General features: G+C 41.1%; 3 protein-coding genes across 3 annotated transcripts in view; 1 reads left to right on the plus strand and 2 right to left on the minus strand.

Moving 5' to 3' along the window:
* Nucleotides 1–10,061, plus strand: part of niban2a (niban apoptosis regulator 2a) — a 28,152-nt gene extending 18,091 nt beyond the window's left edge. The window contains exons 7-14 of the mRNA XM_041059787.1: nt 2,247–2,351; nt 2,434–2,596; nt 4,572–4,759; nt 5,158–5,313; nt 5,572–5,685; nt 5,825–5,932; nt 6,311–6,422; nt 6,549–10,061. Of these exons, the coding sequence (XP_040915721.1) occupies nt 2,247–2,351; nt 2,434–2,596; nt 4,572–4,759; nt 5,158–5,313; nt 5,572–5,685; nt 5,825–5,932; nt 6,311–6,422; nt 6,549–7,462 (1,860 nt within the window). The 3' untranslated portion in view covers nt 7,463–10,061. The remainder of the gene's footprint in view (nt 1–2,246; nt 2,352–2,433; nt 2,597–4,571; nt 4,760–5,157; nt 5,314–5,571; nt 5,686–5,824; nt 5,933–6,310; nt 6,423–6,548) is intronic.
* Nucleotides 10,062–10,267: 206 nt separating this feature from the next.
* slc31a2 (solute carrier family 31 member 2) lies at nt 10,268–16,112 on the minus strand. Its single transcript, XM_041059789.1, has 4 exons — nt 15,655–16,112; nt 12,452–12,518; nt 11,953–12,181; nt 10,268–11,474 (listed from the first exon to the last, which is right to left on the minus strand). Exons 1-4 carry the CDS (start codon nt 15,661–15,663, stop codon nt 11,309–11,311), a joined length of 471 nt encoding a protein of 156 aa, XP_040915723.1. The 5' UTR covers nt 15,664–16,112; the 3' UTR covers nt 10,268–11,308.
* A 707-nt stretch (nt 16,113–16,819) lies between these two features.
* Nucleotides 16,820–22,473, minus strand: part of arrdc1b (arrestin domain containing 1b) — a 31,764-nt gene continuing 26,110 nt past the window's right edge. The window contains exons 6-8 of the mRNA XM_041059788.1: nt 22,211–22,387; nt 21,281–21,743; nt 16,820–20,444 (exon numbers count right to left, since the gene is read on the minus strand). Coding sequence (XP_040915722.1) covers nt 20,380–20,444; nt 21,281–21,743; nt 22,211–22,387 — 705 coding nt within the window. The 3' untranslated portion in view covers nt 16,820–20,379. The remainder of the gene's footprint in view (nt 20,445–21,280; nt 21,744–22,210; nt 22,388–22,473) is intronic.

Here is a 22,473-nt window from a genome sequence, read left to right on the forward strand (position 1 = left end):
ACACTGATTGAATCCTGTATTGACACAGTTTGTCAGCAGAGAAGCTCTGCCTGTTTACACTGTAGTCAGCTGTAATACTGTCTGGTACATATGTTTACCGGTATCACAGGTGGCGTGTGGTTAAAACAAAGGTATGCGATGCTACGGATGTGTTGCAGAGAAATTCACCTCCAAACAGTAATATCACTGGTTTTACTGCAAGTGCCTTTATTTCTATAGTGCTAATGTCCGTATATTAGCTGTTTTGACATTGTCGGAACCTGTTTTCTACCCCAGTGACCCCTCGCGTGGTTGTTGACAAACACATCGTTAATGTTGATATTAACGTCGGTGCTTCTCCAAATATTGCGAGTTACAATGTCCACAGAGGAAAAGGCCTCTTAGCCTTACCGTTTACCGACACAATAAAACACACAAACACCGGTTTAACCGAGCCAACAGCGGGCTGTCGGTGTGGTTACCTAACTCACCTGAGTGAAATGAAGCACGGACAGTCCTCACTGGATGAAACAGACGGAAAACTGCAGCTACTATAGTTAGCTTAAAGTTTCAGGTCAACAGGTGATATAAACCAACAGCTGATAAACAGTCACTTTAGCAGCAGTACAGGTATCACAAACTGTTTAAAGCCGCGTTTTTCAGTGAGCAGACAAACAGAGGGGGCGGGGCTTCGACGGTTTAAATAGACCACCTTTTTAAATAAAGGTGCGTTAAATTAACGGTACGAGAAACGCGCGTGTGAATGGAAGTCAGCGCATGGTAACTTAACCAGAGATGACGGCTGTTGTCTGTGGTCTGGACCAGGCAGCTGCCAGGTTTAGCATCATTTCAGAAACATACGTGTAGTTATCAGCGTTAAAGCGCCATGTTATTTATTTATTTATTTATTTATTTATTTATAAACACAACTTCACTTAGAAAAGAAAATATACAGTGTGACAGAATAAGCTATCCTAACATTTAAGGGTGTAAATAAAGGTAAAATATTTTTTGTACTAACACACACATAGATGCATAAATATGTGTATCTATAGATTTTTGTATCTATCTATTATAGATAGATAGCTAGATATGTACAAAATCGATGTTCAGTGGCCATAATAATAAGTTTTTGCCAGTTTATTAAAAACAAAAAAGTAATCTGTCATTCACTATTAAGTATAAGTATTCAGTCCCTTCATTCTTTGTAGAAGTTCCTTGGGCAGATTTAGAGCTTCAGGTCTTCTTGGGTAAAATCTCCACAAACAAGCTCATTAGTATGGATGGATGGGGGGGTCTCTCCTCATGATTCTTTGGGGTTTAAGTCTTTGCTTTGGCTGGGCCACTCAAGGACAGTCAGAGACTTGTCCCAAAGCCAGTCCAGCTTTGTCTTGATTGTATGCTTTAGGTCTTTGTCGTGCTGAAAGGTGAACCGTCACCCCAGTCTCAAGAGTTCTGAAGAAGTTCTGAAGCCACTGACCAAGTCTTTCCAGATACAAAATAAAACTGATGTGTGAGATATCAGACCAAGGTAACGCCAGCCACTGCCACCATGCAAAAGTAGTACAGAGAAAACATCATTTCATTCTGAACTTCCAGACAAACAAGCTTTTAGTCAAACAAGCTACAGTGTCCATTTTGTTTGTCAGGCCTTTCTGTTCCTGTGTGGAAAACATACTCTGCTTTTGTCACAGCCATTCATTACCCAGCAACATGTTTCACCAAATATTTAGCTTAGTTAAAAACCTCACGAAGGTGCTGAGCTCCGAGTGTGTGTGTGTGTGTGTGTGTGTGTGTGTGTGTGTGAGTTGTGAGGGCAGTGCCACTAAGACCAGCCTTCCTGTCTCTCCTCATCCAGCTCTGTATCATCTCAATCACCCCACTGTATCCATGGAACCACACAGGAGAGGCTGTACTTTTTTAAGGCCTATTTTTGTTTTTCTTTGGGTGGAGGATATTATTTATTTTTTTGACTACATCCCTTGTGTAAAAATCCCATGTTGGCACGGTGCCATGGTAACTATAACTTCCTGTAGCTTTAGCTTTAAAAGATGGGGACTGACTTCACAGTATGAACTACAAAAACCATTAGGTAGAAGGCAACTCTATACAATTCAGCAAGATGTATAAATCTGTAATGCAATGAAAACCAGGCAGGATCTTTTATATTTTATTTACCTACACATAAAAATACACTAAGTATATACATGTTAAAAGTGTGCAAATAAATTAATAATGTATGCATTAACAATGTTGTGTGTGTACAGATTCTTGCTAACCTGGTGATGGAGACGCTTCATCCTGAGCTAAGAAATGGGATCGGTCCTCGTCTGAAGGGGAAAATGCAGCAGAGGCAGAGGAACTGGATGTTGGTGAGTTCCACCGCTGGATGAACACAGGAGAGAAGCAACCGAGTCCAAATCAGTGATGTTCTTGAACGACTCTCTCCTCCAGATCTCTGATGCTGTGTACAAGCAGGTGTTGTCTCAGACCACCGCTCACTACGAAGCACTGGTGGAAGCCTGCGAGGCCCAGAGGCTTCCGCTGGACGCCAGACTGCGAACTGACATGGACCAGATCATCACGTCTAAAGAACACGTCAGCAGCAAGATACGAGGTAACCAGAGATTTACATGTAAAAGTTTTTTCTTAATGAGTTGTGGAAAATGTGTTTTCTTATCTTTCCCATTCCAAGGACATTGTCATAATCACTTAAATACCTAACAGGTTACACCTGGTAGAACAATAGTCCTGTCAGAAACTGGAGCACGGTGTTGTAGAGTTGTGCAGGTGTTAAGGATTGTCCATGCCTTATACCTGTATGAATTTGACTGGATGTTATAGTGCCATCTGTAAGCAAAGTGACTAAAGAGTGAGCCACTGATAGTGAAGCATGAATGAAGCCGCTGATGCTAATCACCTAATCTTTACTTTAGTGGTCAGCCTGAACTATCACTGCTCCATATCGTCACCCTCTTAGAATAATGGCCTAAGTCATATTTGTTAACATGTAACTTAGGCCATTATTTTAAGAAGGTGACAATATTGCTGATATTTTTTGAGTGTATAAAGTCTGCCTTTTGCTTTGTCCAGCACCTGGTGGTTAAAAAAATTGTTCCGATCACCAGGTGGAAATGGGTGATATATTATTATAGATGTGCAACTACTGTATGTTTGCTTTAAATTCCCACTCTTGTTTTTGTCATATTTCTAGCCAAGGAAGCTGCATTTTGTTAGAGACATTGAGGCCTATGGGTTACGACTTCACTAAATTCAATTTTCAAGTCATTATTATTTTCATTTTTACATGTAATCATTATTTCAGCCATCTGAGGAGGTAATAACTAATCACAGATGTAGATACCAATAGTAAGTAAGCAAAGTGCACTGACTCCATTTCGTCTTATTAAACAAAATAAGATCCAAGTGGTGAATTCAGTGCAACAGATAGAAAGAAGGAAGGAATAAAGAAAGATGGAAAGAAGCACAGAGACAGAAATAAATATTTTATCTTTAATTTTTTTTATAGCATATTTTAATCTACTCTTAACTGAAGACCACCTCAGTTTACCTCTTCACACGTGTTCAACATGCTGTTCAAAATGACTTGGTTCACTTGTTGCTTGCTGTACCGTGTAACATGATCTTCGGGACCTCAAGTACACGCTTCATTGTTCGCCTACTGTTTGCCTCAGTGAGACGTAGCTGTGGTTTCTCTGGCTCAGGGATAATTGGCACAGCAAAGCGATCAGTCTGGTCACTGAATAACGCCACAGTGCTCAAGTTTCTGATGACTTTGTCTGGACATTTGGCACTAACAGGGCCTCCTCCTCCATATCTGACATTTTCCACCTCTTGAAAGTGCACAGACTAAATCTGTGCACTTTCACAGCACTTTTGCTTTGTAATTAACTCAGCTGTTTCCTTCCTTTCATTCCTCTTTCTCTCATTCTGTTTGATTAACTGGCTTCTACAGAACCAGAGCATCCACCCTTTGAGTGGCGAGCCTGTCAGCTTTCTATTCAAAAGTCATCTTGGCACAGGCTGCTCCTTTTTTTTTTTTTTTTTCATGTGTACAGTTTCCCATTGAGCTAAAGCGGCAGAACTGCATTCCATCACCTGTGCCGTGTGGGCCTTTTGTGACTTTATCCCATAGATAAGGCTCGAAACTAAAAGTCACCTGTACAAAACCATTCAGGTTCACTTTACATGAGGGTAATGCAGAAGCTTGAGAGATGTAACCTTAGCTGTGAATTTTATTTTCTGTTTCTTTTAGCAAAGAGGTTAAATGTCTAGCAGTAGGGTGTATCTGAGAGTTGGGCGAAAGCGAAAGCTGCAGGGCTTTCCATGGAAGCAGCATGACTCTGTTTACTTAAATGTCCCTGCAAACATGCCATCCATTTCAGCCTGGTATTAAACAATACGCTGCACATTGTGATCATTTTTGGCAGTTCGCATTTGTAGTCACAGTCATGTCTTTATTTTTCTTCATGGTTTGACTTAGTCTTCATGTGTTATTTATTTACAAGCAGCAGCAACAAACCATGAACATGTTTTTCTTCCGTCTTCCATGTATTGCTGCTGGTGCGCAGCTCTGGTGTTGCCCAAGGCGGAACAGCTTCTACGGACCAGCATCCAGCCCTATATCAGCTCCATCCTTGAGGCCCTGATGGAGCCCACCAGCAGAGGCTTCTCTGAGGTCAGGGAGGTTTTCTTCAGAGAGCTGGTGGAGATCAGCAAGAACTCGCTCAACGGAGGGGGCAAGGAAAAACTAGGAGACGTGAGTCATGCTTTGCTGGCCACAAATCTTTTTTTGTGTACCTTATTTAGTTCAGCAGGAGCTGTTTGACAACCAAGGTAATGTAGAGGGGGTGTTGTCGCTGTCTATTGTTTAGTTTTGCTGAGAACCTCCAAGCTGAATTTATGTGTTTTTGGCCACAAAGTGGCATAAGAACTTCACAACAAGCTGATAGACGCAAAGCCCTGATATATTATCTCCTTATAAAGTTATGGCTGAACTGCTGAAGCTGAAAACAGCTACCTGCCGCTGATGGAAACAAGGTGTATGAGAGCAATGAGACCGAACCAGACAGTGCATGTGCCCTAAAATCAAAACAATGCTCTGGTGATCATACCACTTTGATCACCCTTACCCTCCTCTGTCTTTCATCCCCTCAGCACATGGAAAGACTGTCCATGCTCGCCTTCCACCCCGTGAAGATGCAGAGCTGCTACGAGAAGATGGAGCAGCTCAGTCTGGAGGGGCTGCAGCAGAGGTTTGACGTCTCCAGTCCCTCCGTGTTCGTCAGCAGAGCTCAGATCCTCATGAGGGAGGTGAGGTGTCACAGCCCCTTTCTCTGTCTTACTAGAAAGAATCGGTATGTACCGAGAATCAGCGTGTCAGAATGCTTGAAAACACTCCCTGTCCTGAGAAAGACAGCACACACCAGCGACCTGTCCTGCCTGTGGTGAGGTCTCTGCTCCCACCTGCTGGACAAAAAGAGTATGACAGTTTGTAAAGAAAGCTGAAGATCTGTCAAAGTGCTTCTGTATAACTTGAAGTTTTCTTTTTTTTAATTATTATTTTGACAGCAAATGGACAATGCCGTGTACACATTTGAGCAGCTGTTTCACCAGTCTTTAGAGGCCCAGGGAGAAGATGACATGTGCAAGACCATCCAGCGATGCCAGGACAGGGTTCTGAAGGTAAAACAGAAAAAACAAAAACTGAAGAAACATACTGTAGATGGGCTTGATCTGTTCAGTGAATAAAATGTTGAAAGATGTGAATTGAAAGATAAACATGAACTGAGCTCCAGATGCATTTCTGGCCTTTTCCTGTCAGAAATATGATTACGACAGCAGCACGGTGCGCAAGAAGTTCTTCAGAGAGGCTCTGCTGCAGATCACCATCCCATACATGCTCCAGCAGCTCTCGCCGTCCTGCTCACCTGTGAGTAGCACCCAACGCAGCATCACATTATGTTTCTTGCCAACTTTTATTACAGTATTGTGACTTTTTCCACTATTAACAAAGGAGACAGTTCTCTGAATTTCAGGCCCACCTCTGTGATGCCTGTTAAGGTCCAGAAACCAAAACCTACAGTAAAAATTCTCCTAACTATGAGTATGGAAAGAAAATCATAAATGGTGTTACTGGCTTGCTGGAAAAGGCAAAAGAAAAATACAAAAAGAACAAATAACGTGAACACGTGATTTGAAGACGACACTTTTGTGTGGATGCCTACTGAAGGAATCAGAAACGTTAAAAGCAATAAGTTGCAATAGGTAACTTTACCTGAAGCTCATTACTGTCCCCTTCCTTCCCCAGGAGCTGCCTCGCTTCAAAGAGCTAATCTTTGAGGACTTCTCCCGTTTCCTGCTGGTGGAAAATATGTTCGAGGAGGTGGTGCTGCAGTCTGTCACCAAGGACATAATGATGGGTGAGGGCAAAGAGAAATAACATTTAGAAATTGTTGTTACTATGGCAACAGTAGATATATAATTAAAGTACATTATCCAACCTTGCCAATACAGTGACTGATTCTGTTGTTTCATTCTGTGTCCAGCTGTGAAGGAGGCAGCCGTACAGAGGAAACACAATCTCTACAGGGACAGCATCATTCTGTCAAACAGCGACCCCAACCTGCTCCTACTCGGAGAAAACCCCACGGTGGACTGGGCCACCAAGTTTGGGGGCAATGAGCCAAAGGACTCTTTCAGCAGTGGCACTGAAGAAAGAGGTTCTGGGAAAAGACGCAGGCAAGTGGTGTCCATGATCCAGCTGGACGGAGTGCCTCTGCCCTACGAGTCCTGTCTGGAAGTTCCCGGGGTGGAGCTTATTCCTGAGGAGGACACTGAGGTGTCTGAGGGAAGAAAGGATGACCAAGGGGAAGATGAGGAGAACCTGGACCCTCCTGAGGGTCCCAAGTCTCCTGATAGTGTGGATGAAATCAGGGACCTAATTAATCCAATGATGGAGGTGGTGCTGCCAGTGTCAGAGACGACGCAGAGCAACATAACCAACGGGACAGAGCCAATCACTGGCACCATCACCATGGACAATGGGGTGCAAGAGGAGGTGACACATGTCACCACCTTGGTGGAGGACGTCCCCAGGAAATCTCCACGAGACAAGACGTCCCCGCAGACAATCCTCCAGCAGCTGGTAGGAAGCAAGAAGCAGGAAGCTGATAAGGAGCATCAGGAGGAAGCAGCCATCAAGAACGCCACTGAGGAAACAGAGGTACTAAAGGAAGACGACATTGGACGGATTGCTGAGGTCTCTGCAGCAGAATCAGATTCTGAGTCATCACAACCGCCGCCACCACTGGCAACAGACTCCAGCTTGCGTAATGACAGCGGCTTCCAGTCACCAACCAGTGAGGAGCTGGATGAAGGCGTTCCTCAGCCAATCACAAACAGTCTGGATGGAGAGGTCAAAATCGTTGACCCGGTAGAAGTGGAGGTGATTTTAGCGTAGGAAGACAGACAATGTTCTGCACAGAACTATGAACCTGGAGAAAACCACATAGGAACCATCAGACTGTGCATTACATGTAAAAGCAGAGAGGTGTAATGAATGGGACTGTATTTAAAGGTTTTATTCAAAGCGTTGTCTTTATTGTTGTTGATATTGCACACTCCAAAACCAGCCCTCCCATCCTCCCCTAGACTCTTTTGAGACATGTCTTTGGTGATTGGTTCATCTTTATGCAGCTTAGTGAATCTCAATGCAAGTTTTCATCATACTCTGTACATGACACTGAATGGATTTATAGAAGTCAGACTCCTGGATGTATATATCAACAGGATGAGGTTCCATCACAATAATAATTTAAAGTGATAAACTTAAAAAATAAAGGAGAAACACTAAACAACAACTACATCTAAGTTATGAATATTTCCAAATGATGCTAAGGGTTTGTTTACTCCAGTAATATCTGTAAACAAAGCAGGGAATCAGACCTTTATTATTCTCAACATGTCTCACATTTATAAGGTCAAGTAAGTAACAATGTGCCTTTAACTATAGTGCAGATGAATGAATCCCTCTCTGATGATCACAGCCTCTTCCTGGGCAGCAGGGGGCGATATATAGTCAATCTTGATGTTTCTGGATTTGTATGTTTCTACTACATTTTTCTCCAAATATTGCTATCTATTTTTGTAAAATGTAATTTTTTTAAATATGTAATTTGTTTACTTTGCAAGCATTTCTCATATTTGCAAATGGCCTTTATGTTTCAACAGGTTTCGTTACAAACTGTCAGGGAATTATCATTACTTCCACAGTGATTTTAAAAGCAAGCTGTTTGTATTTTTCTGTGGGGAAAAATAACCAGAACACGTTGCTTCTTGTGACATGTCCTGTGGCTGTAGATGAGCATGATACAGCCTGTAATGGCTCTTTAACTAGGGGGTTTGAAGAAGTGATTATGAGGGAGATTTTTAATATTGGCCTCTGATGATGTTATATCACTGAAATATTTTGAATCACACATGACAGTGACTCCCTTTCTATTTAAAACCATTTTTTTTTCTTATTTAATTCAACTTGTCTGGGTCAAAGGGGGAGTTCACCCAGAATTGTAAGTATTCACTGCTATATTGGTTTTGAGCTGTACAGATTTACAGTTTGGCTTTATGTGACAGAGATAAACTGACTTTTAAAAAAGTTTTATGTCCTTACTAGAGTAAAAAAATATATAAAAGAATAGACTGTATTACTGATATTTATCCTTGTAGAAGACATTTGTTCATGCCAGGTATAACAACCTTACGTCACTGCAAATCATGAAAGGGGGCACTGATGATACCAGTCAACTGAAGTAATTATATGATGCCAAATCATAACAGATGTTATCTCAGGGCACTTTTCATATAGAGCAGGTCTCAACCCTTTACAGCATTATTTACAGAGACCCAACAATCCCTCATGAGCAAGCACTGGGCGACAGTGGTGAGGAAAAACTCCCCTTTAACAGGTAGGAACCTGCCCACCCTCAGGTGTTAGAAGCCACCTCAGGGTGGGGGACGGCCTCGACCCACCGGATCCGGCAAGTGTTCCATAAAACCATGAGGTCAGATAAACTGTAAATCCTAGGCTTTAATTCCTGAAATAAACCAGTCAGTAACTAACTGTTAATGCTTTATTTTAAAGGTGTGTATTTTCCTCATAGTTCACTAGGATGTTTCCTGGAATTAACTATTTAATATTAAATAATATTTGATACAGATTCTAAGACATATAAGATGAATTGTATACTCAGCTGTTGACAAATACATCATGCTCAGCTGACCTGACATACAAGTAAAAGAATTAAGGTTACACTATACTATACACTTTACACACTGTTTACAGTCTGTAAAACCCTAATTCATGAAATGGGAAGAAAAAAAACATTCACCAAAAAAAAAAAAATGTCAACTGAAACATAAACTTTTGAAAGCAACAGATGGGATCACTCTATGCTATGCTGAATATGCTGTATATACAGAGTTACACAGAGGTACCAGTAGCAGAATTAAGCTATAGTCAGAATGATAGAATTTTAGGTAAATAAAGTTTAAACACATGGTTTTATGTTTTCATTTTTATCATAATTAGTACCAAGTGACATAGTCCTTTCCAGGAAACTTCCAATGAATTTGTATTTACAAATCAGTTTCTTTTAGAAAATTATAGGAAACCTAAGGACCTATAGAATAAAGTGTTACCACATTTTTTTGGGCATCACACCTTCTAATGGGTGGATTAGTTTCACTTATGGACAACCTGTAGTTCACAGACCAAGATGCAATTTAAGGGAGTTGCAGCTCTCTCTGGTCTCTTTTCAATGTTTTGAGTCAGTATCCTGTTGTGAAATCACCCAAGTTTGCTTGAGTTTGAGTTAGCTGCCTATTCTTACCTATGACCCATTAATTCCAGCAGTGAACCATTGACTGTCACCCTCTCCTGTCTTCCTATTTATTATAAAACCTATCTGTGTGGTGTGTAAACATGCAGGTGCTTGCTTTTGTCTTCCTTAAGTATGTTTTTAAAAAAAATAAGGATGAATAAAATTATTTCATCAACTTTATTCTTTATTTTTGTCAATCAAGTCCTTTGAGATTTTCGTTCAGTGACAGAAAACCATCACTAAGAAAACAGATATTCAACAGTAAACAACCTCAAATGATCAGTCGTGTTTATGTCTCTATTGTCAGGATCAGTAACAAAACTTGCTGAAAATACTCTCAAAAGAGAACAGGGACATTTTTCAATACAAAACATCTGAAACTGTCAGTTGCAAGGCACTCTTCTGTTTTTTTTTTGACGTTCATGGTCTGTCAATTATTGCCACAGGAGCACATGACCTACTATCAGTGTCCTGATATACATATGAGATCAACTCTGATCTGTAAATGAACCAAGATGACACATGAGAGGCTTACAAGCTAAAAACCACATGATTCAGTTCCTCAAACTGACCGACTGTGGTCTTATGACCTTAAAAGCTCTGTTCCAAGTGCAAGTCCTCTTTGAGGTTTCACTCCAAAATACTGCTAAAAAAGATAGAAATTCAGTGTTTAATGCTTTAAAAACGTTGTTGTTTCCACCCACATTGATTTTCAAGCAGTTAAAAATGACAGAGCTCTCTGAATCACCTGTAGTGTCATAACATATAAAATTACTTCGTTTGGCTGTACCTCGGCTGTGAACGATTCAAATGCATTTCTCCTCTTTCAATCTTTGCCTACTATTTCAGGTTAAATTAAAAAAAAAAAAGGAGATGAATTTAAGAAAGCAGCACTTCCCTCCTTGGAGACTTCAAAACATTTCACATATGCATTAGCAAAGACTTCTGTAGATGTTTGCTGTTTGAGAAGGGAAGCAAGAAAACGCCTCAGAAACATCAGAAATGTCTTTTTAACACAGAAGAACCACCTGGTAAACCACTAAATGACAAATGTTATCAATTTGCATGTCCAGTTGAAGTGTTTTAAAGTTATCACCCAAGTCCCAAGGCCTGAATCCAAAGAGAGAGACCCAGGACTTAAACTGGTGACCAGCAAAGATTTTGTTAGTGAGAATTTCAGTTTCCACAACCAGATCAGTTTTATGTGACACTTAGTGTTACACAACTCAGTCCTAAGCATAAAAGTCATAGAACTCCCCTTTCATGCTTCCCAGGTGTTACAGTTTCACACTGTGCAAAGAGCAACAGAACAACATGCAGAAACTAGTCAAACAAGTGGTTTCCCCTTTAATATCCAGAACATCTGATCCTTTCAATTCAAGGAGGAAAAAAAAAAGACCTCCTTACTATCTGAACTGTCCGTACCATCAGATCTGACCAAGCAGAGGGAACGAGATGAAATAGCCGAGAACAGAACCCACGATGACCCCGAGGAAGATCCAGGTGTTGTAGGACATGACGCACAGCATCAGGATGTAGCCGAGGGACACCTGCAGCATGTGCAGGACTGTCTGGATACCGTGCAGCAACCAGCTGAGGAGGAGGAGAGACAGGGAGATACTCAGATACTTCATTCAGTAAAATATTGTAAATACAGTCTGAATAAGGTTCTGAGTAAAGAGTCAGGTTATACATTGTTGTGGGTTATTAATCATTATGAGAGAATAGGTGACACTTGAACCGTTTGACAGAAAAGAAAGGTCAACATTCAGTCTCCAGGGAATGAGACTTGACACCACTCAGCATGAACATCATTAACCAAACATACACAACCACAACAGAAAGCAGTGGAGCAGCTTACATGGCACACCTGAAACACTCAGAGAAATCACTGAACTCTATGTTTGCTTCTATTTATTCAAAACTGGTTAATCAGGGTCAAGAGAGCACAGAGGTTATAACAGCGTTAGGATTTCAGGTTGATTTTCTGACCCTTTGGGCTGAACCTATTATTATTTGATGAGGATCTGATGAGGATTATCTGATGAGGATCTGCAGGTGATCTGCTGACCTGTTCCTGGTGTTTGGCACCGGAGGATGTGACTCCATGGGGGTCAGCGAGGATTCGGAGGGGCTGCTCTCCAGTCCGGCGCAGCTGTCGCTCCGGGAGGGCGGAGGGGGGGCATACTGAGACTGAGGCCGGGCCAGCTTAGAGCTGTTTCCCAGCCACACCCTCCACACTTTAAGCACCTCGTAGAAAACTGTCAGCAGCAAGACCACGAACACTGACAGCACCATCCCTGGAGACACAAACACACCACGCACACAGTTGTCGCCATTTTTAATCTGATGTAATTGTTGTGAGTCTAAGCTGGTGTCCTCCAGAAAGGAAAAACTTTCAGAACCACCTCTCAAGCAAACAGGCCTTAAATACACTGTAAGTTCACAAATACACTTGTTCAGGTTTGATGTGGTATCATAACATTGTAACACGCTGGACTGGTTCTGAGGAGTCCCCGCTACTGGTAGAGATCCTGCTGAAGTGAACTGCTGTGCTGTTCGACACTTACCTGCAGGCCCCTGCACGTTCCAGAAGTCAAACAGCAGAGTCACGCTGCTCGACACCCCAAAAGTCATCTGAAGAAAAATGAGAAAAATGATTAAAACCTCTAAACAGTGGAGTGAGGTTCACTGGTTAAATGATGAAGCACATTTCTATTTCTAAAAAAAAAAAACATAATTAATGCAGGAGCAGGTGTCACAACAATGTTGAAATCAATCCTCCCTCCCTTCTCACCATGATCAGTTATCCATGACAGAGCTGCTCTGCTCTGTCATTAGACCTCGCCTCCTCCATTTTCACAGATCTGAGCAACCTTTACTCCCCAACCTTTTTACTTTTTTTACTTTTCCTTACAAGCCCCAGCCCCTTACAATGATAAAAAGTACTCCTCAACACAAAGGTTTATATTCCAGATGAAAATACGGGCAAATAAAAAAAAGATTTTACTGAAGAAACTGGGACAGTGCTTGATGTCTGTTTCAGCACTTGTCTAGGACAAAATTCGAAATATGTACATGCAGAATTATCTCTATATTCTTTTATGCTGCTCTCAAAACCTCCTCTGTTCCACATACACATTTCTGAATTCCTGAAATACAAAAAAAAAATGTAATTTTCACTGCTCCAAACAAACATCTATTCAGCTGATCTTGCCTCACAATTACAGGACGTATTGTCCCACAAAAGCACCCTCTGTTCTGCCCTGCTGCTGTAGATGTGCGACTGACACAGGAATGTACTCTTTGTGTGTGTATGTGTGTCAGCAACTCGGTCAGCTGCCCCAGTCCCTGCCACACTCTCAACACCTCTCCCCCGAGAAGTCGACACCTGTGCATACATGACTGTCTCTCACTGGAGCTGCACAATGGAAGAAGGTCCACATGGAGTCCGTGATGTCCATGTTAATGCCACAGCTGACGAATCTACTAGTGAATTGACAGAGTATTTATCAACAACAATATCTAATAGTAGTTGTCCTGACAGAACATGTTTCTGGGAACATATGAGGAGCATTTCTGTCAATTATCTGCTGTCACTTCACAGCCCATGATATTCCACTGTACATGAATGTGTAAGCTGTCCAGTTCAGCCATGTGAAACATACAGAATGTGTGAGAGGCGCCCTCCTGGTTTAAAGGTTTCAGGTGCAGAGTGTGTGTTTCAGTGTGGCCAAGACTGTTTCGTACGTACCACCTCACTTTCAACAATTAAAGACAAAATCATGAACGGATAATTCCAACCAGGCTTTTATTTTCTAAAGCTTAGGATATAAGTTTTGATAACATTGTGCTCCCCATGTTAATTGGTATTCTAGGAATGCTGAGACACTGACATCCAGTAAGGAAAGAAAAAACAATCAGACGATCGGACAGATTGTAAACAAGCTAACAGTTTATCCAGATGATCTAAACCACTTCATTTGGAGGTCAAACTAAAAGCAGGCACACCTCAAATTTACTACAGCAAGTACATTATGTCAAATATGAACAGGAAATGGTGACGGGTGTTTAAAATGATCAGTCTGGATTATAATTTTAGCTTTCACCTTAGCTACAAACATGTCTTGTTGACTGTTTGTCTGACTGCTTGTGCTTCTTCTTCGTGATGTCACCATATTCCCAAATCTTAGCTATTAACTTGGTGAGTTATTATTGGAAATGATGATCAGACCAACAGGAAGAAGATCTTGTTTGTAAAACACTGAGTTGACCTTTCAAAAAAATAATAAATTACAGGTGTGAAAGAGAAAGCTCTGCAGAATAATGACAGTTAACTTCATGTCACTTTAAGCTGTATCGGTTCCACTAAAATCTACTTCTGTTTATGTCAAACGTTAAATATGATACAAGGTCAGAGCACACTTGCTGCTTTGACTGAGTTTCCCTTTGCAGGGGTGACGTGACAGTGATATAGAGGGCAGAAGTATTTGAGGCAGCTTGAAAACATCACAGAGAAAGTCAAATATAGACAACCTGAGTCAACAATCCAACTGGAGGCCCGGCAGGGTGATCATTGTGAGCTTACCTTTAAAACCACGTAAGAAACTCAGGTGTTTGATTGCCAGGTGACTGTTGAGACCACAAACTCTGAGACGCATGCTTATACTACAAACACATTTTCAAAAAGCTGTGTCTATGTTTTTCACACTCTTTGGCCCACATGTACTTTACATTCCTGTTAACTTTCCCAAGCATATGATAACTCTTTCGATGTTTTTCCAACCTGCCAGGTAGCTGCTGGCTGCCATCCCTGTCAGAAGCTCAGAAGCATTATCAAGCCAACTTGGACAGATTTTGCAGAGTCTTGAAATTTGCTTAATTATTCTTCCAATATTAAAATATTACTGAGATAAAACACTGTTTTTCTGCGGTAATAGGTTAAAAAAAAAACCTCAAAAATGAAGATAATAAAATAAATTCATCAAATGTGTATTAGTGAAAAATCTGACTGTAATCAAAGGTGTAACTTTGAATACAAATAAAGCTAAATGAGTAAAGTGATAGAAATTAAAGATATACAGTTAATATACTGCATATACACTATTAGCCCCAATTAGCCTCAGGCTTTAACATTTGCATTACATGAATGGCACAAAGTAAATGATATGATGTGATATACAGAGTGTGCAAGCCATTACAGCAAAACTTTTTTCTTTTTCTTTTTTAATCAAAGCAATGTTGCGTCTGTGTGCTAATGCAGTGTCTGCTGACTGTCTGCTGTCTGTATTATATTACACTAAAATTATTAAAATTTTAAATTGACATTCAAAACCTAAAAATCGGTGGTTCACTTTGGAACAATAATGTGAAGCACATGAAAATTCAATCTTAGTGTTAAATGCAGGGCTGAGCATTAGCTCAACATTACTGTATATTGCCTTTCAGTGGAATGATAAAGCGGGGTAAACCAGCCTAAAGGTTTCACAGGTGTTTTCAAGCTGTGACAGGTAAGGCTAATGTTATAGCTAACATATCCCCCACTCTCCGGACTGGGTGCACTGTCTATGTGGGTCACAAGAGTATGAACGATGTTCCTCTGGGTTTATTATGGTCAGCTCCCTACTGTCCATATCACATGTTGTCCACGAGTGACTCAACGCCACACTTTGACCCGCAAATAAACATTTAAAATGCAAAAAATAATTCACTGAATAAACACATATTGGCTAAGTCCCTGACAGTGTGGGAAAACTACAAACACACAACTTACGGACATCATGGTGAAGTTGCTGAGCGCAGGCTAACACCACAGTTGCAGCGGTTACTGAATCCAGTTCCCCATCACAGACTGCTCACGGCCCGGAGCTGGAGCTGCTGCTGGAGCTCGGTCAGTCAGGAACTAGTCCTCTCTCCGGTGTGTCTACAAGAGCAGAGCTGAGCCAGGGACCAAGAAACTCAGTCAGTGCAGCGGGTTAAGGCTCAGCTACCTCGTGACTTCAGACAATAACAGAGGGCTGATGGTTAGTGGAGTTTTTTCCCAACAACCGAAAAACTAAGACTCCTGTACGGTTAATAATCGAAGTAGTGGTTCAAGTCTCACTCCAGTTGTCCGGAAATCCAAGTGCTATCGTCGACATCGAGGCAGCTGAATAAAACCGACACATATTTGCATTATAATCGATATTTATCTAACGTTACGCGAGGAACGTAGCCGTCAGGCACTTTTCATGGAGATACTACGCATGCGTAAACCAGATAAGCAACCGTTGGGTTATGTGATAGACGGAGATAGCCGAAGTCATTCGTAGCTTTCCGGCTACTTTCGGTGTACTGTGAAAACCAAGGCCAAAAGATTAATCCGCGGATAAGACGGAAATTACTATTGCACATCTTAATATTTACAAGGTACAATATTTTAATATTTTCCGGAGATTTCGACATGCAATATTGTTTGTATTGTTTTCCTGTGTACTGTATGTTTAGCAGAGAGCTCTTAACCAATGGATGTTCTCTGGGGCTTCAAAGTTATTAAAATCCATTTTTTATGTCCCACTCATGATTTAAACTGCAAACATGCATCTTTAGATATGTTCTCGGAGCTGGTCTGTTTATTCTCTGCTGTTTCTATCAAAATGGATCAAAGCAAGCTTTGCTGCAGCTGCCTGTAATCTCAGCCTCAGCAAACATCTTTATCCCGGCCTCCTTTTTAGTCACCACTGGAACAGCTTCAGTTGGCTGCATATTTTATTTTATTTTATTTTTGTATGTGCAGCTTTTAGGACAACTGTGAACTTGTCACCAGTGTCTTTGAGCATGCCTGTTCTTGTACACACATTTTCCATAAATCATTGACCTTTTACACTTAGATCTAGCTCAGGATCAGTTGTGTTTATACACAGTTTTCATGTTTCATGAATTATATAAACAACAAAAACGCATGTCATATAATTTTATTGTTATACTGTACAATACAACTTTGATTCTGCACTGTAAGTTCAAATAGTACATTTACTGATTGAGGTGCTACCATTAGTATCTGCATACTGCACCTGTAAACGGTTTACAAGTAGAAAAATACAAAACCAGACACCACTCATCAATATGTGAGGAGGAGAGAATAAAATAAAAACACAGAATAAGTGGGGCTTCATACTGTAAAGCTATTGTACCTTTTGGTGGAGAAGAATTCAACAGAATCAGGGTTGATAAAGGCAGCATGAAATTACTTCAGGGAACAAAGCTACTGCTGCAGCGCTCTTGGAGATGAGAGGAATTGCACATATTTTCTAAAACAAGAATAAAAAAAAAAACAAGGTCCAGTGTCCTCACTGTTTTTAAAAAGCTACATTTGTATACATCAAGTGCACTTAGCACAGTCCTCAGGAGGCAGGAGAGGAAGAGCTGCAGGAGCACATCCTGATGTCCTCCCTGACAGAAAGAAGAGCGACCATCACAGGCTCCTGTAAGGAGGCAGGTAGGGGTGGTGGGAATCCAGACTGTTTAAGGCGTGCGTTCAGAATAATGTGGAGCGGTTTGGATGACTGTTTGTGTCTCTGGTCGTTTCAGATGTGTCTCACAAAATAAAAATACAGATTCTGGAAAACACACTTGGCAACATGATCTGCACTCAAGAGAAAACACCAGAACTGTGATTTTTTTTTTTTATGAAATTCACAGATTTGAATATAAACTTGACTTTGACTTGAGATTGTACTTAAATGTGATAAAATAAGACAAACACAGAGTCACACAAACATTCAGTACAACAGTTGTGCTTAAGAGTTTCAGTGGCATTAGTTTCCCACAGAAAGCGACACTGAACATATGCAGATGCTTTTACAACATAGTTGGGCTGTGTCTGGGTGATAAAATCAACATGATAAAAATAAGGATATTTTCTGTCATCAATACATGACATGATAAGACAAATGTACTATATGAAAAATCACATAAAATAATCTAAGTGAAGTTCAAAGCAAAGAACTGTTATGCATTTAATGAGAGCAAACGTTTCAGTGCAAAACAAAAACTTCACTATATTTGTTGATAAATTAGTTTGGACAAAAGTCATTTGTAGAGTGATAACATGATAAGGTCATATCTCAATATAATTACACTGAAAATTAAAACTGAAAATTATCACCCAGCCCTTGTACACAGGCAAAGTAAAATGTCTCCATCAAACAATGTAACTCAGATACTGAATCAGGAAACTATTTGAAAACAGTTGAGTTTGAAAACAGACCTCAGGTGAGGTTAGCAACTCGTCCAAATAAGATATATTTTACACACACACACACTGTCATACACACACACACACGTACAGTAGATGTGCACACTCAAAGAAAACCATGCACTCAAACCATTAAAAAGTGCTGTGTTGTGCACATGTATGTTGTTTATCATCTGCACTGACAGAAATTTGTCAGTAACACTAAAAGAAAGTTAAGGCAACAAAGAGGAGAAAAAACAACACAATCTCTTCCCTACTGACACTGAAAAGATGATGCAAAACACATCTCAAACAACATATATCTCAAACCTTAAGTTGTTTTTCTTGCAACTGCAACAGATGGTTGCAAATAACAAACTACAGCAGACCTCAGTTGGTGCATTGTAGAAGCAGGGACTCAGTTAAGCGTTTCAGTTTGCATGGCTGATTATGTTCAGCTCCAGTTTCAAGACCAAGTAGAGATAAAGCCTGTACCAGCGATGACCACAAGAGGGCGGAGAAAGGCTGCATCAGTGCTGCAGTCCTGTGTCCAGCTGCAGGAAAAATGAGACTCATCTGCAGATAAACTAACCCCTGAATACAAAACTGGTCTCAAAGCAAAACCTCTCAGTTATAAGAGTCAACACAAGGTGGCAGCACAGAGATGAAATATATCTGGATTTTTAAAATAATTTATTACTTGCAAACACAGAGCATGTCAGTGTATGTGCTCTTCTGTGTGTTGAATTTTACATTTTCACTTTTTTCTCATCATAGATGATCCCTTACAGAGAAAATCTTTTTTTAAACATAAATATGTAATTATTCCAATTGGTTAATTCATGTCATTAAAACAATTAAATAAATAAAAATGTTTTTAAAAAATGTGTTGGTTGGTTGCATAAGTATTTTGAGTATTTTTTCTAACTGCCACCTGTTTCAAGTAACTTTCAAGAGGAGTTTTCTAATTATTTCCCTTTAACGCCCCTCTGTGCAGGATTAAAAAAAAAACCTGACCATGCTATTAGAAGATGCTATAATCACAAAAAAGATCCTACACACGGGGGTTTTAATTAGTTTTACAGACAGACTAGGAACTGTGACTGTTAACTCTCCTTTTGATATCCAGCATGAAGACAGCTCTGCCCTGCTGATGATGAGGACATTTGAGACACACCCACAGTTCACTCACAAAGTTTTCAACTCCCTTCATTTTTTTCACATTTTGTTATGTTGCAACAACAAGGAGACTGACCAGTGTGGAGGGAAAGCTGAACAGTGCACAGTACGGGGAAATCCTCAATGAAAACCTGGTCCAGAGGGCTCAGGACCTCAGACTGGGCCAATGGTTCATCTTCCAACAGGACAATGACCCAAAGCACACAGTCAAGACAATGCAGACATGGCTTAGGGACAACTCTGTGAGTGTCCTTAAGGGACCCAGTCAGAGCCCTGACTTGAACCCAATCAAACATCTCTGCAGAGACCTGAACACTGATGGTCCCCATCCAACCTGACAGAGCTTGAGAGGGTCTGCAGAGAAGAATGAAAAGAAAATCCCCAAATCCAGGTGTGCAAAGCGTGTGGTGACATACCGAAGAAGACTCGAGGCTATAGTCACTGCCAAAGGTGCTTCGACTAAGTACTAAGATGGATGAGGGAAAAAAACGAATTTAAACAGATTTGGCATAAAGCTGCAACATAACCAACTGTGGAAAAAAGTGTGAAGGGGTCTGAATACTTCCTGAGTGCACTGTAGACACAAGTGAACCACAATAACAAGTGCACAACAGGAACGACACCACAAAAAAGGCCAACGTTTGGTCTTGTCAAACTCGAGCCTTCAGCAGGCCAAAATCATTTTCAAGGCATCACAGATGCAACAATTCATTAAAAAAAAAAAAAAAAGAGAGAGAGAGAATTTACCCTGCCCCCACCTCAGGAAGGAAACAAGTCCAATCACAGATTATTCTAAATGCTGTGTGACAATCCAAAATACTTCTTTTAGGCACAGTGATATTCACCCGCTCTGTCTGGCACGACCTGCTGGGACATGAGGTGAAATTAAAACTCTTATATTCAATATAAGATATGATCCCTTTTTTTTAATTATTAGAGGACAAAGAAAAAAATCTTTGGGGTGTTTGGGGGTGGGGTGGGGGTGTAGGGGGTTACTGTCCATCCTCTTTCACCCAGCGTGTCTGATTGTCCCGATTTGTAGAGAGGCGAGCGCAGACAGGTGTGGGTGGGCGTGGTCATAATGCTTCATCACCTGATTCTTCTCTACTGTCTACTGTTGAAACTGGAGTTGGCGCTACTGCAGCTTTCCTCATAAGAAGGTGGGGGCTCTGTAACACACAAAGACAAACAATAGTCAGTAACACAGTAGTTAAAGTCTCACTCCCTCTCACAGGCCTCTGTACCTCTGCAAGTCAGTAAACATCACACACAGCCCTGATCCCAACCTGGGCTTAATGTGGTTTTGACTCTTTTCAGTCTATATAAGAAAGAGTGAATGCAGACTTCTGTAGTAGCATTACTACGTGGTTGCTGTCGAATTATTATATCATACTACATGTGATTATTGAATTTTAAGGGCAAATACAGCAGCATCAACATTTAATAAATTCAGATTTATTAAAATTCTGGTATTGCAAGTCTTACTGCAGTAATGGGTATGGAAGCACTTGCAGCGTCACGTCTTCCATCGCAAGCTTTCATTTAAATATTCACTAACTGGAGCAGGGTGCATTCAAGAGCAATCACCACACTAAGATGCTTACGGAATTACAAAACATAACTGGTGCCCTACGCTCACAATTTAACTTGAATTTAACATTGTCCCTCATCAGACAAAGACAAATGTTGGATGCTTATGACAGTTCAAACACAACATCCTTTCAATGAGCAAAGAGCAGGTTTACTTTAAGGAAGTACATATAATGTACTATTAAAAGAATGGACTGCTGACTCAGAGCTTATCAGTTTTTATAGACTTAATTTCAGAGAGTTGTGGCTTGATTTCATAACAGTGAAAACACAAAAAGGACACAAAAAGCGTGACTGTGATATGACTATCTTGTCGGCCATTACACCAAACTGACGCTGTCTATGTCCCTACATGCACCTGTGCTTGTGTTTGCCTATGTGTCATTGTGTATGTCTGTCTGTATGGATAACAAACCATGAGGGTAGTCCCAGCTGCTGTACTCTGGAGGGAGAATGAGAGAACAGGAAGTGGGTACAGGAGTCACGTTTCCCTCTGTGAAGAAAGGTATGGTGGCCCCGGTGGACACACAGAAGAGCGGAGCAGACGCATCAGGCCGTCTGTGGCTGGGAGGAAGTGCTGCACCTGGTGCGTGGCTGAAGGCGCTGGGGGACATGGTGACCGGCTGACCTGAGGGATCCTGCTGAGAGTGACTCTTGGTTGGAATCTCTTCACTGGCCATGCCCCCTGCACACAACCCCTCCTCTGGCTCATCCTCTGCTGGCGGGGCACTGGGAGTCACCCCTGTAGCACCGGGGGCGATGGCGGCGCCGCAGTGGTCTGGACTGGAGGGACTGGGCCTCGAAGGAGACAAGTTCACAGCGATGTTCCCAATGTAGATGGGCAAAGTGACGACCGCGTCTGGCGATTTTAGTGACACCTATAATGCAAACACACATGAAAGGAGCACAGACCTAAATTAGATTTAAATATAAACACAGAGAGGGACACTACTCCACAGTGACTTCATAATGAGATAATGAGTGGGAGTCATTAATAATTCACTGGTTTCAATCCAGAGGCACTGAATACAGTAAACAAAGATATTACTCATCAGCGTGTCGAGAGAAAATGTTTGCTGCTTCATGCATATCTATAGTAGCTGCCATGCAGCATGTACAGTGTTTAATCTAAAATTCTGCTGCACTTGCACACAGACACCAACAGGAACAAACACACAAACATTATAAAGGCTTGTTCTTTAGGTACACTCCACTATTTAAAGGATAATACAACAAAAGATTAAGAAGCTCAGACCATAATATTGTTATAATATAGTGTAAATCAACAATCACAATTTAAGAAACGTAAACCATAATAACAACACACACACACAGACTCTCTGACCTGAATGAAATAGTCTATGTCTATGAGGCTGCAGCCGGCCAGCGCTGACTGAGGAAGAGGAGGGACGATGATCTGCTCCCTCCACTCTGCGTGTTTTCCTGCTTTCACTCCAGCTCCCTCCACCTCCGCGATGGTCCGCAGGTCAAACAAAGGCCGCTTGGTCTTATAAGTCACTTTCTGGTTGGAAAAAAAAATGCAGACATAAAAAGATATGATAGTGACTTCAAACCACTTCACCCACCTCGATGTACTCTATGAACAAT

Source organism: Toxotes jaculatrix, chromosome 16 (genome assembly GCF_017976425.1).
Source record: "Toxotes jaculatrix isolate fToxJac2 chromosome 16, fToxJac2.pri, whole genome shotgun sequence".
In the NCBI taxonomy this organism is placed as follows: domain Eukaryota; kingdom Metazoa; phylum Chordata; class Actinopteri; family Toxotidae; genus Toxotes; species Toxotes jaculatrix.